The 13,447-nt window shown below is 38.3% G+C and overlaps 2 protein-coding genes across 3 annotated transcripts in view; one reads left to right on the forward strand and one right to left on the reverse strand.

Annotated features, from left to right (window-relative positions):
* Positions 1 to 5,692, forward strand: part of LOC148083209 (ras/Rap GTPase-activating protein SynGAP-like) — a 65,276-nt gene extending 59,584 nt beyond the window's left edge. For both annotated transcript variants that reach the window (XM_087786339.1, XM_087786340.1), the window contains exon 20: positions 865 to 5,692. In XM_087786339.1, coding sequence (XP_087642465.1) covers positions 865 to 903 — 39 coding nt within the window. In that variant the 3' untranslated portion in view covers positions 904 to 5,692. The remainder of the gene's footprint in view (positions 1 to 864) is intronic.
* A 2,836-nt stretch (positions 5,693 to 8,528) lies between these two features.
* On the reverse strand, positions 8,529 to 9,725 carry LOC148083210 (relaxin-3 receptor 1-like). The gene has a single exon (XM_087786355.1). It carries the CDS (start codon positions 9,723 to 9,725, stop codon positions 8,529 to 8,531), a length of 1,197 nt encoding a protein of 398 aa, XP_087642481.1.
* Between the last annotated feature and the right edge of the window lie 3,722 nt (positions 9,726 to 13,447).

Raw genomic sequence — 13,447 nt, forward strand, 5'->3', positions numbered from 1 at the left:
TTGTATTACATTTTATTTTTCCTTATTTATTTTGTTTCTTATTTTATTATATTGTTGTTTTTTTTTATTCTATTATTATATATTTAAATTTAATTTTCACTTACAAAGTTGTATATTCTCATCTACTCATTTATTCCAATTTATTCTAAATTTAAGAATTTTTTTAACCTTTTCAATTAAATAAAACAATTGGTATATTTCAATATATACATATATATACAGTATATTTAGTATGTGAGCTATTCCACACTATAATTATTTAATAATTGACCAACATTTAAATCCTCGTGTAAGTAAAATAAAAACACTTATTTACATGACTAATATATGCATGAAATTTTTTATAATTGTCGTATCTTTTAAAAATCGTTCATAAAAGCTTGTGAGTCGTCGCCGTCAACGTCTCAATTTTTTTTATTTAAACCACAGTCTCTGGTCACATGACCAAAAACGCACGCGCCTCATTGGTCGACAGCAGCTCGTCACTCGCATGAATATAAGATGATTTCTCCGCTCGAGCTTCGCTTCAAACTTCCAATCGTTAACAAGCATTAAAGTAAGTTGTCGTCGACACAAACCAGAGATTTTCTGGCTAAAAAAAAAAGAATCTGACTCTGAGTCTAGAAGAGCTTTTCATCGGAGCTTGTCCACATCGCTGTGTCCACCATCGTAGCAGAACATCTGTCAACAAATTTGAACCTTCAACTCCAGCTTTTCCTCCAGCAAGTCTTGTCCGTTGCATCTTGTTGCTTCACGTGTGTTCGTGTCCATCACGTATGAACCATCGAAGATCTTCCACGTACCTCCATGTTCTCCTCAATGTCGGTTCCACGGTTGACGTTTACGTCTTCTCTGTGCCTTCAGTCTATCAACCAGGGCTATGGGGGCCTCCCAGGATCCTGACCAGAGTCCTTGATGGTGACTCGGGTGTAAGAAGACAGTTCCACCATCGAAAAAACTACCCGAAGAGAAGCTGGAGCAGAGCGACAGGAGGCTTCCTGTCACTTTAATCTCCTAAAAAACAAGTCTTTTTTCTTCTTTTTTTTTGTACAAACAGAGGTTGACAATCAACGGAGCGCGAGGACCAGCGTCACAGAGTCTCCATCACGGCAATATATGATCTTTATTTTCAACCTGAGCGTGTCCACGTGTAAAAAGAACTATAATCTGGATTCAAAGAAGCACAAAGATCGACTGATCCTCTGGAAAATGGGACGACGGCCACGATCGGTTCTGCTCGGCACTGACGACACAAACACCAAATATCTTTTCACTCGAGCGTCATCGTGACGTGGATTTTCATCATTTATCGTTTCAGGATGTTTTCTGCGGCAGTGCAGCGTTTACATGGAGCATAGAGTTTGAAACAAGAGCGAGTTTCATGTTTGTGTTTCATGTTTAGCTTTTATAAAAGGAATCAACGTCAAAGACATGTCCAGTGTATAAACATTTATAAAAGATATATATATTATACATATATAAACAAATGTTGAATAAAGAATATATTTTTGCTTTAGTCTAAACAATAATTTGGTTGATATATTAAATATGTTTGACTATAATCAAACCATTTTCAAATAATTTTCAACTAAAACCCGAACAATTTTCAACTATAATCCAACAATTTTCCATTATAATCAAACCATTTTCAACTTTAATCAAACAATTTTCAACTATAATCAAACAATTTTTTAAACTATAATCCAACAATTTTCAACTATAATCAAACAATTTTCAACTGTAATAAAAAAATTAAACCATAATCCAACAATTTTCAACTATAAACCAACAATTTTCAATGATAATCGAACAATTTTCATCTATAATCCAACAATTTTCATCTATAATCCAACAATTTTCAACTGTTATCAAACAATTTTCAACTATAATCCAACAATTTTTAATGATAATCGAACAATTTTCATCTATAATCCAACAATTTTCAACTGTTATCAAACCATTTTCAACTATAATCCAACAATTTTCAATGATAATCGAACAATTTTCATCTATAATCCAACAATTTTCATCTATAATCCAACCATTTTCAACTATAATCCAACAATTTTCAACTATAATCCAAAAATGTTCATCTATAATCAAACAATTTTCATCTATAATCAAACCATTTTCAACTTTAATCAAACAATTTTCAACTATAATCCAACAATTTTCAACTATAATCCAAAAATGTTCATCTATAATCAAACAATTTTCATCTATAATCAAACCATTTTCAACTTTAATCAAACAATTTTCAACTATAATCCAACAATTTTCAACTATAATCAAACAATTTTCAACGATAATCCAACCATTTTCAAAATTCCAAAACTTCGAAAATGTATATTTTTCTAGGAACATGACAGACGTCCATGTAAACGTTGCATCTGTTGAGGAAACGACATCAAGCGTTTGATAATCAATGTGACGAAGACGCAGCTACGATCACTCGGTCAAAGAAGCTCAAGAAATAACAAACAGCACTTACATAACGATGGACGTACAGGCCTCGCCATCCTTCGTGTCCAGGAACGAATCACAGCTCATAGTCACGACAAGACCACCATCGAAGGATTCCTGTCGGCCATCTTTAACCAAACTCACAAACGTCAACTCGACGACACACTCGCTTCGTCTCTGAGGCGCAAAAGCACAAAAAAAACACAAGAGACGCTGACAACACGACATCGTTTACTTTCGTGTCTCACTCTTTACATCGTCTCTTAAAGTGCAATAATGAAGACGACGGTGAAGATTGAAGACGTAGATTCGAGCGACGACACCAACGACGAGATTTTCTTACAGCACTTTGCGACGTGAAGCGAAAAAAGAGCGTTACGGGGGGAAAATGCTAGGAAACGACTCATCTGTTGTGTGTTTTTTTGTGGATGTGCATCGGGGTTTTTTTGCATGTGCTTTTTTTGGAAAAAAAAAAACGTGCGGATGAGTCGGCGCTCGAAGAAACCTTCGCTTATATCAGGACGAGTCTTTTCTAATTTTTTGTAAAAAAAAAAAAAGAGGGTTTATCGTAGGACCCGGAGCGGCTAGAGATCGGGAAACGACCCCGTAGACACGGAAACGACCCCGTAGACACGGAAAACGACCCCGTAGACACGGAAAACGACGCCGTAGACACGAAAAACGACGCCGTAGACACGAAAAACGACGCCGTAGACACGAAAAACGACCCCGTAGACACGAAAAACGACGCCGTAGACACGGAAATGTTGTGTCGTACACGACGGACTCGACTGCCTTACGGTCCGCGAGCAACACATTGTACACTTTGTATATTCACGTTTTTTTTTTTGTAGTCCGGTGACGAGTCGAAGAAAAAACAAAAAGACGTGTGGTGGTAACTTAGTATTTACAGATGTATGATCTTTAACCTCTTGCCTTCTAAAAAAAACACTTTCTTTCGGTATCAGTTCGAACGAAGCTCTATGTTTACCAGAAATGTATAGAATTCATGTATATTTATTCTTCTATGTATACGATGTATATCCAGGGTCGGCCGTCAGGCATGAATTGTGGTAAAAACTCATACTCGTATAATCTCTTGATGCTGCAACCCAGAGACCATATACAGAGAGAGTATGTCTATATATATATATCTATATATATATATACTTTATATCAGCAGTGGTGCTCTTAACAATACTGGACTGCAGTTTTTAAGGTTTCAAACGTTTCAGTTATCGGTTGAGATGAAGCACTGGCGACCTCTAGCGGCGGAAAACTCGTATATACTCGAAAGACTAAAGAGTTTCGACAACATTTTTTCTTTGCTCGTCGGCGTAGATCAGCACTTTCAAAGTGAGCCGAACAAGATTCGGAACTTCATTCCTCGTAAAAAAAAATGTCGGATTAAGTGTGTTTTTGGGGAATTAATAAGTATTTTAAACTGTTATTATACAGTTGGGGTAAAATAAATTTAGCGAAGTTTCGACACACTAGAGAAAAACCTGACATACCTTTTAAAAGCCTCAAATTGTGATAAAAAATAAATTTCGAACTTGATATTATTCCCCTAATATGTAGTTAAATATATGATTTGCGACATTTTTAAGCATTTGAAATGACAGCAATGAGCTCAGTGGCACAGTAGGTGGCACTAGCACTCGACAGTAAGGATGGGCGTCGTTACAAATTAAAACAATTTTTATTTTCCCTGTTTTAATTATTCATCCAACGTACGGAAATTTGACATGTATTCAAATAAAAACAACCTTTAAATAATACACACAAAGGTAAGTATAAATATTGCTTACATTTTGACAAAATAAAGTTAAAATAATCAAAAATAAATCAATTATTTTGGACAAAGTTCGCTTTTTTTCTTTTTCTTAAGGCAAATTCATCCGCATCACATTCCTCAGAAGGTTTGTGGATCCAGATGGTAATCTAGAACTGAGAATTTAATCACAAAGTCCTTGTAACTGTTCTTGCAAACTTCATCTAAAACCCATCACTCCATTAGAAAGTTACTTTTAACGCTGGCGTTAACGCCATCGATCCCATGACCTCCTTGGCAGGGGGAAGTCGACCCAAGTGCACAATCCTCATTTGTTCTTTAAAGTTAAAAATTGGAGAAACCACTTGAATCATCGTTTTAATTCACTCTCGGAACGATAGCGGAGTCATCGCGATGTTTGGAAATAGTCGTACTTTGGCTAATTCAAACGTATTGACTTCCGATGCTGAAAACGATTGTGTTTCCATTAAAATAACGACACAACTGTGCGTTTACCTTTTCAAGAAGCTGCTACCTACACACCGAGGGTGTGTGTGGTCATAATCTTTAAGCCTGTGTTTTCCGTTGAGAATATGATCCACTGTGATGTTGTTGAAGAATCTAGTGTTAGCAAACATGCTAGCGCAACGTGTTAGCATCGAGAAAGCAAAACGACGTCGAACTCTCAGAGGTCGGAGAAAGATGGGAAAAACAAAAAACGATAGTGACAACGTTAGTTATTTAGTTTTCATTTAGCAGCATCAGATGTTTAGCTTGACAAATAAACCCGGCGGTTCAGAAGGTGCATTTATTTTTATTTTTAATTCAAGTTTTATTTGCATGTTTGCTCAACTCTAGCTCAACATTTCCCTCCGACTGCTCCGTCTAAGTGTCGTCCCAACAGATTAGTACTTGATAGAAGTTTAAGATCCGTCTCAGGTGTCTCACGGAATTATTCTATAGCTGAAGATCAAATGTATGTTTACACTATATACCAGATGATTTATGAACCTTTGAATGAAGCTGAACAGGACCTAACGCTACATTTTGTTTTGACCACACCGTTGGTACAAGTGGATGTACAACAACCGAATGACTGAGTTCCTCTCGGCAGCTGTTTTCTCTGCGACGTTCATTTGGTGTCACTGACTTGAATCAGGCCTCCTGGATGTAAAACCATCATTTACTTGACGTTTGAAAGAAGCCATGTTCCATCGATAAGCCATACACTCCCGTCCCCCCCGTCCCCCCCGGTGTCGTCTGGTGGGTGTTTTCAACGTGGGTACTTTCATTTATGATATGGTGATACAGTGGGTACGGTTGCGCTTGTACTATATTATTATCTGTGTTGATATATTTAAGGATATTTAAGTTGTTTTGAGCAAAAGGAATGTATTCATTTGAAGGTGATTTTCTTTTCTTCCCTGAAGTGATTCCAATAAATGATTAAATACACGTTGATTGATTCTTTGTAAGTTACTGGAAATACTTTCTTTCATTTTCTACCACTTTTTCCCTTATCAAGGTCGCGGGGAGACTGGAGTCTATCCCAGTTTCTAGGGCGAGAGGGGGGGACACCCTGGACAGGACGCCACTCTGTCACAGGACACACAAAACAGACAATCATTCACACACACACCAATACCTGTGGACAATTTCCCACAAGTTCTCGATAAACCTCTGTAAGTTTTTGGACTGTGGGAGTAAACCGGAGTACTACCCGGAGTAAACCCATGCACAAAAGATCACAAGTTGGCTCGGCCTGGAAGCGAACCAGCAACCTTCTTGCTGTGAGGCGTTGATTTTAATTCCTTTTTAAAAAAAGCCTTGAGTTAGTCTCATGTTGTTTAACTTGTCTTGCAACACAGTAAAATACACAACATTGTTTTTGAATAACAAATTATTTATATGACTTCTGTGTAAAATAAATAGTGTTTTGTTCTATTTTCATTCTTTAATCCATTCTCTACAGGTACTTCTTTTTCTTTAAATTATTCTGTCAAAAAATAAAATAAAAACATGTATATCATATAAACATAAATGAAAACTTATGAACAAGAAGGATCGTCTCGCCTGCAGTTCATACAAAGATCTGCAGCCAGAATTCTGAGCCGCTCTAGTAGAAGAACTCACATTTCTCTGATCCTTAAAACTCTTCACTGGCTGCCAGTTTCTTTCAGGATCGTTTTAAAATTCTGGTTCTTACTTTCAGATCTATTCATGGTCAGACCTTCCATCAGTGATCTGATCCAGACTTACACCCCAGCTCGGGCTCTGAGGTCTGTGGATCAGAATCTACTGATGGTTCCTGAACTTCAGGACCAGAGGAGAGAAATCCTTCCAGACTATTGCTCCTAAGCTTTGGAACCATCTTCCTTAATTTAGCATTTGATCGTAAATGGGTAGAGAAAGTTCCTCCACTGACCTTTAAATGAAACTTAAATATATATACTTATAAAACGTTTTAATTTTGTCAATTGAAAATGTTTCTGGAGAGTATAACGTTTACCTTGAGAAGTCCCTCCTTGTACTCTTTTATAAACTTTTTCAAAACTGTCATTTTCTTCGTCCTCACACAGTATATACACTGTCAAAAACCTACATAATTTAAACAATATGAAATGTTTAATGATTACGCACCGAATATTTTACAGCTCCTCAGATCGCGCTGCCTCCCCGCCCTCATTTGTAACGTTGTTTTCCTCATTCTTTATATACAACGAACTGAAGATCCAGTTATTTTCTATTAACGTCCTACAACATAGCATGCAATTCAACTTTTTGAGCTACAGTTAGCATTCTTCTGTTAGTGCGGCAGCAGGTTCCGAAGGCGCGTAACGTTAAAGTGGAAATAAATCCAACTTTTAGAATATAAAAAAAGAATCACCTAAACACACACACAGTGTAGCTGTAACACTACCTTACGATATCGAAAGCGACTAGGACAAGGGTGGGCAAATCCGGTCCTCAAAAGGCCGGGGTCGGTGCAGGTATGACACGTCTTCTGTGCTGATACCAGCTTATTTTTTCTTTATTTCTTTTGCCAAACTTGCAGAACGTGCTGCCAACAGGTGGCGATAGCGTTCAAACAACTGGTTGCAACCATCGTTAAATAGTAGTAGAAGAAGAAGCTGTTGCGTCATTTCCTGTTAGTGTGTAGCAGCAGAGTTTGATTTGAGACATACTATCTGTGGAGAATTAGTTACTAGTTAGTACGTACACTATCCTGATGCATACTAACTTCTAGTATACTAAGAGAAGTATGTGATTTGAGACACTGCAACGGGTCTCTTTTGGATCCTCAACCAATGTCTTATAGGAACTACATCCTTCAGAATGGAATAAACTCTCCAAGTTACACTTTGGATAATCGGTTACCGTGAACCGAGCCGGTTTTATAAAGTAGATAGTTCCTGCAAGAAATTGGGTTTGCAAAGATGCAAAGAGACCCGGGCTGTGTCTCAAATCGCATACTTCTCTTAGTATACTAGAAGTTAGTATGCATCAGGATAGTGAACATACTAACTAGTACGCAAATTCTCAACAGATAGTATGTCTCAAATCAAACTCTGCTGCTACTAAGTAAACAGAAATGACGCGACAGCTTCTTCTTCTACTACTATTTAACGATGGTTGCAACCAGCTGTAGGAACACTAGCGACACCTGCTGGCAGCACGTTTTGCATGTTCGGAAAAAGAAATAAAGAAAAAATATGAGAATCTAAATATTCGCGAGATATTTAAGCGGGTATCAGCAGCGAAGACGTGTTTATCCTTCTACTGCTGCGGAAAATAAACCTGTTAGTATATGAATATATATATATATATATATATATATATATATATGACGTAACTTCCGTTTACAACGTCACTAAGATGGAGCCGTTTAGGGTAGATATTGTCCATCGATCCATACTCAGTTTTGTGGGCGTTTTAGTGACAATTTAGTGTGTATGGAGCACTACATTTCGCATACTAAGAATTGAGACGCACTTACGCACTAAAAATACTAACTTTGAGTACGCAAGTATGCGATTTCAGACAAAGCACCGGAGTGTAGCTCGTGTTAGTTATCGCTAGATAATACTCTGTGGCTTCAGAGTGAACCTGTCACGACAAGTGAACAAAAAAACAGCCAAAGTCAGGATTGGAGTTGTGTTTATTCAGCAAACAAAATAATCACAAGCACCGTTGTGTTTGTACGTACAGTAGGACTTAACCAGTGACCGTCATCAGGAGTCATTACAACATAAGGATTCAAACGAAGACGAAGGGAACCGGACGGTTATTTTTACATCGTCGAGATAACTGTCGGGAGCGTGAGCTGCGGTTCGTAGCGCTTGGTGTCGCTCTGCGTGGTCTGGCTGTACATGTTGTTGAGGGGAATGGGAACTTCGGCGGCTCGACGCGAGGAATGGAGGCCGCACGGCACCTTGGACATGACGGCCATGCTGAGCTTCAGGAAGATGTTGTTGAGGGCGACGCGGTACTCTTTACGGATCAGGCAGTAGATGACGGGGTTGAAGCAGCTGCTGCTGAACGCCAGGCAGTTGGCCAGCGGGAAGAAGTACGCCTGAGCCAAGTAGAAGGAGCTGCTGATGTCTAGAACGTCGAGCTGGATCAGAGCGCCCCAGAGGCTCAGGATGTTGTAGGGGAACCAGCAGGCGCAGAACGAGAGAACCACGACCGCTACTGACTTTGAAATGTCGACCTTTCTCTGAGCATTTCTGCCTTTTATTTTGTGGCGACAGAGGAAGCGCAGCAGCAGCAGGTAGGACACGATGATCACAGAGTAGGGCAGGAAGAAGGTCAGGAAGACTCGCAGAAGCTGGTTAATCCCGAGCCAGGAGGTTCCCTCGGGGAATCTGAACAGACAGGTGGTGTCGTTCTCTACGCCGACGACCATTATGTCGGCGAAGACGGCTCGAGGCGTGGCGGCTACGAGGGCCGTCACCCAGATGCAGGCGGTGACCACGGGGAAGGTGCAGGACTTGCTGCACAGCGTGCCGCCCGGTTTGAGGGCCGTCGCCACCAAGCAGTACCGGGTCAAGCTCATCGCCGTCAGGAAGAAGCAGCTGGCGTAAACGTTCAGTCCGGTGAGCAGCGAGACAGCCTTGCACATGACCAGACCAAAGGGCCAAGTGTCGTCCAGCAACGTGTCGACCGCCCAGAAGGGTAACGCCAACGATAACAGCAGGTGCGCTAAAGCCAGGTTGAAGACGAAAAAGTTAATGGTGCCGGTCGTGATGGTGCGGGTGGAATACAGCAGGAACATCACCAACACGTTCCCCAACACCCCCGCGGTCGCCACCACAAAGTACACCACCGAGATCAGAATCCGTGTCCAAGGAGGGACGTCGGTGGCGAGATCCTTCCAGTTGAAGATACTCCCCGTGTTGAAAAACGAGTGGTTGCAGCTACGGTCCAGGCTGCAGATGTTCAGGATGTTCCGAAAGAGCTCGAGTCTGTCGAAGTCGGGGTCGGACATTTTAACGATCCTTTTTTTTAATATTTATGAGAGTTTCCCCCGTCGGCTTGTTATGGTTCTGAAGCTGAAGGATGTCGTGCTCATCAATCCCTGGAAGGAGAGGAAATTATTATGACATTATGGTTGCTGAGGCTGGTGATCCGATTACTCCTGACAGATAAACACATTAGAGCGCGGTCTCACCCACAGAGGCGGGTAATCAACTAGCAACCCTGCAGATACATGAAAACAACAGCCGGGCCAGGAATGGACGGATACCCATGACGGTCTTGTCCTTTTGTTTAATGGTCTCAACCAGAGGGGTGTCAACCTCAACCACTCAAGGGGCCGAAAAATCCATTAAGTGTCTTAAGTCACGAACAAAACGTTTGTCCGTAACGTTACGTTTGAGTCGGATTGAGATTTTATTTTTTATTCTTGGTGGTTTAATATATTTGAATTATCTCGGTGTTTGTCCTTCTTTATCAAAAATTCTGCGAACAAATTCCTTCACTTTGACTTTGACCAGTATCTGTATTAAGTTGACACCAATTCACTGATTCGATATATCGCGATCCACTTGCATAGGTTTACGATTTAAGTAAGTAAGTAAGTCATTTTTATTTATATAGCGCTTTTCCAGACGAGGGTCACAAAGCGCTTAATCAATCAACACAATATTCAATAAAGTATATACTTTAAAGATCAAGATAAAACTGATAACACTACAGGAGTTCCAGAAAATCATGGAAAAGCCTGAACAAATAAAAACGTCTTAAGATGTTTCTTAAAGGAGTCAGTAGATCCATCAAGCGCAAAGAGAGAGGAAGGTGAATTTTAACTGACATTTCCTACTTATTCAAATCTCTTTTGGGTGGATCAATAGAATTGAAAGCTAAAACATATCCAAACATCAGCTTTAAAAGCAGCTGGAGTGGACTGTATCCTCTCGTCCTCAGTCACACTTGTGAATATTTGAATGTTAATAGTAAATTTCCCAAAAGGAATCTAATTATATTAATTTAAACCCACTTAATTGAATATAAATGAACCAAAATATATGATAAAAATAAAGTATACTTTGGAAGCCAAAATCTATATATTAAAAAATTGATGTAAGTTTTATTAAATTTAAATTGAATAAAGAATATCAATATATATTGGTGTTTTTTATGTTTTACTATCTCCTTGTTTGTCCTTCTTAATCAAAAAGTCTGCGAACAAATTCCTTCACTTTGACTTTGACCAGTATCTGTATTATGTTGACACCAATTCACTGATTCGATATATCGCGATCAACTTCCATAGGTTGACGATTTAAGGTGAATTTTAAGTGACATTTCATACTTATTCAAATCTCCTTTGGTTAGAATAATAGAATTGAAAGCTAAAACATGTCCAAACATCAGCTTTAAAAAGCAGCTGGAGTCGACTGTATCCTCTCGTCCTCAGTCATCACAGAATTTCATTCTTTCCGTAGCTGCCGGAGGATGTAATGACTGCTGCCATCTAGTGGCCGGAGGTTTAATTGCAAACACAAACATGATCAAACGTTGTGAATATTTGCATGTCAATAGTACATTTCCCAAAAGAAAATCTAATTATATTATTTTAATACTACTTAATTGAATATATATTAACCAAAATATACATGATAAAAATAAAGTATAATTTGGAGGCCAAAATCAATACATTAAAAAATTGATTCAAGTTTTATTAAATTGAAATTGAAAAGAATATCAATATATATTGGTGTTTTTATTATGTTTTTCTTACACACCTACTACACAGTACAAAAAACAAGATCAACTAAATGTACACAAGAACATGACAACACAGTGTTTGACATTGATGAACGACTTTGCTTAAAAATCCAATTTTCTTTTAATTAAAATCAAAGTAAAATGAAAAAAAACGAATCCCAAAGCTCGCTTTATAACTATATAACATTGTAACTTGAGGCGTCGTATAAAACAAGAGCTTCTTCCGAACATTACGTTCAACTATTCAGACGGTTCAGAAGATTTGGAAACTCACTTACCTGTGTGACGGAGGAGGCAGCGACTCTCCAGTGAAGTCCTCAGTCTTTATCACAGTCAAACCAGAGTCCTCGACGTCCCTCCCATGATGCTCCACCCCAGCATCCAGTCCACACACACACACACACACACACACACACACACACACACACACACACACACACACACACACACACCCCCACTAGGTCTGTACGGAAATAAACTTTTCCCGAATGATAAAAGAAAATAGTTTCACTGCCGTTAATTTGACAATGATTAAATGAGATTAAAAAAGAAGGAAATAATAATAATAATAATAATAATTGAAACATTAATATTATCCAAATTTCAATGAACTTCTTAAATTGCAGTTTTTACCAACAACACACGTTTTCAAGGACTTCCAAAATCAAATAAAAATAGCTTAAAGAACAAATAAATATGAATAAAATACAGTTAAAATAAGGTTAGTGTGGAGACGATCACACTGATGTGTTTATTTATTTTGTAGTGATATATATATATATATATATCCAGAGGAATCAATAAAGTCCATCCATTTATCCATCCATCCAACCATATATATATTCCAACATCATGTATATACATATTTATATATTTATATATTTATATATATACATATATATATATATACATATATATATATATATATATATATATATATATATATATATATATATATATATATATATATATGTATATATATATATCCAGAGGAATCAATAAAGTCCATCCATTTATCCATCCATCCAACCATATATATATTCCAACATCATGTATATACATATTTATATATATATATATAAATATATTTATATATATTTATATTTATATATATATATATTTATATATATATATATATATATATATATATATATATATATATTTATATATATATATATATATCTATCCAGAGGGATCAATAAAATCCATCCATCCATCCATCCATCCATCCATCCATCCATCCATCCATCCATCCATCCATCCATCCATCCATCCATCCATCCATCCATCCATCCATCCATCCATCCATCCATCCATCCATCCATCCATCCATCCACGAAGACATGAACGGTCTATATGTTTAATTGCAGGTACATCAGGTACATTTTAACCACGACAGACAGAATGTCAAATAGAAAAATCCAGAAAATCACATTAAAAAAAGATAAAAAATATGTTGAAATAAGTATTTGATCCTATAACAATCATAAAGAACTCTGGCTCCCACAGAATTCTCCAAACTGACTCCCACACATTAGTCCTTTCACAGTCATCTCCACTTGTTACCTGTATTATAAAAGACACCTGTCCACAGAATCAATCAATCCGACACCAACCTCTCCATCATGAACAGACCAAAGAGCTGTCCAGGGATATCAGGGACAAGAGTTTAGTCCGGGATAGGCTACAAGACCATAGACGAGAACCCGGGTGAGAAGGTGACAACTGTTGTCCATTATTCCAAAATGGAGGAACCGCCAACCTCCCTCGGCCTGGAGCTCCACGCAAGATCTCACCTGGTGGTATCAATGATCATGAGGAAGACGAGGGATCAGCCTGGAACAACACAGGAGCAGCTGGTTCATGATCTCAAGGCAGCTGGGACCACAGTCACCAGGAACACCATCGGTAACACACCTCACCGTGATCAAATCCAGCAGCGGTCCCACAAGGTCCTCCTGCTCACCAACATGTACAGGA

This window comes from Callionymus lyra, chromosome 3 (genome assembly GCF_982586985.1).
Source record: "Callionymus lyra chromosome 3, fCalLyr1.hap1.1, whole genome shotgun sequence".
In the NCBI taxonomy this organism is placed as follows: Eukaryota; Metazoa; Chordata; class Actinopteri; order Syngnathiformes; family Callionymidae; genus Callionymus; species Callionymus lyra.

What these genes read in the sequence shown, in the direction of transcription:
- LOC148083210 (XM_087786355.1), bottom strand. Translation starts at nt 9,725, where the DNA reads ATGTCCGACCCCGACTTCGACAGACTCGAGCTCTTTCGGAACATCCTG.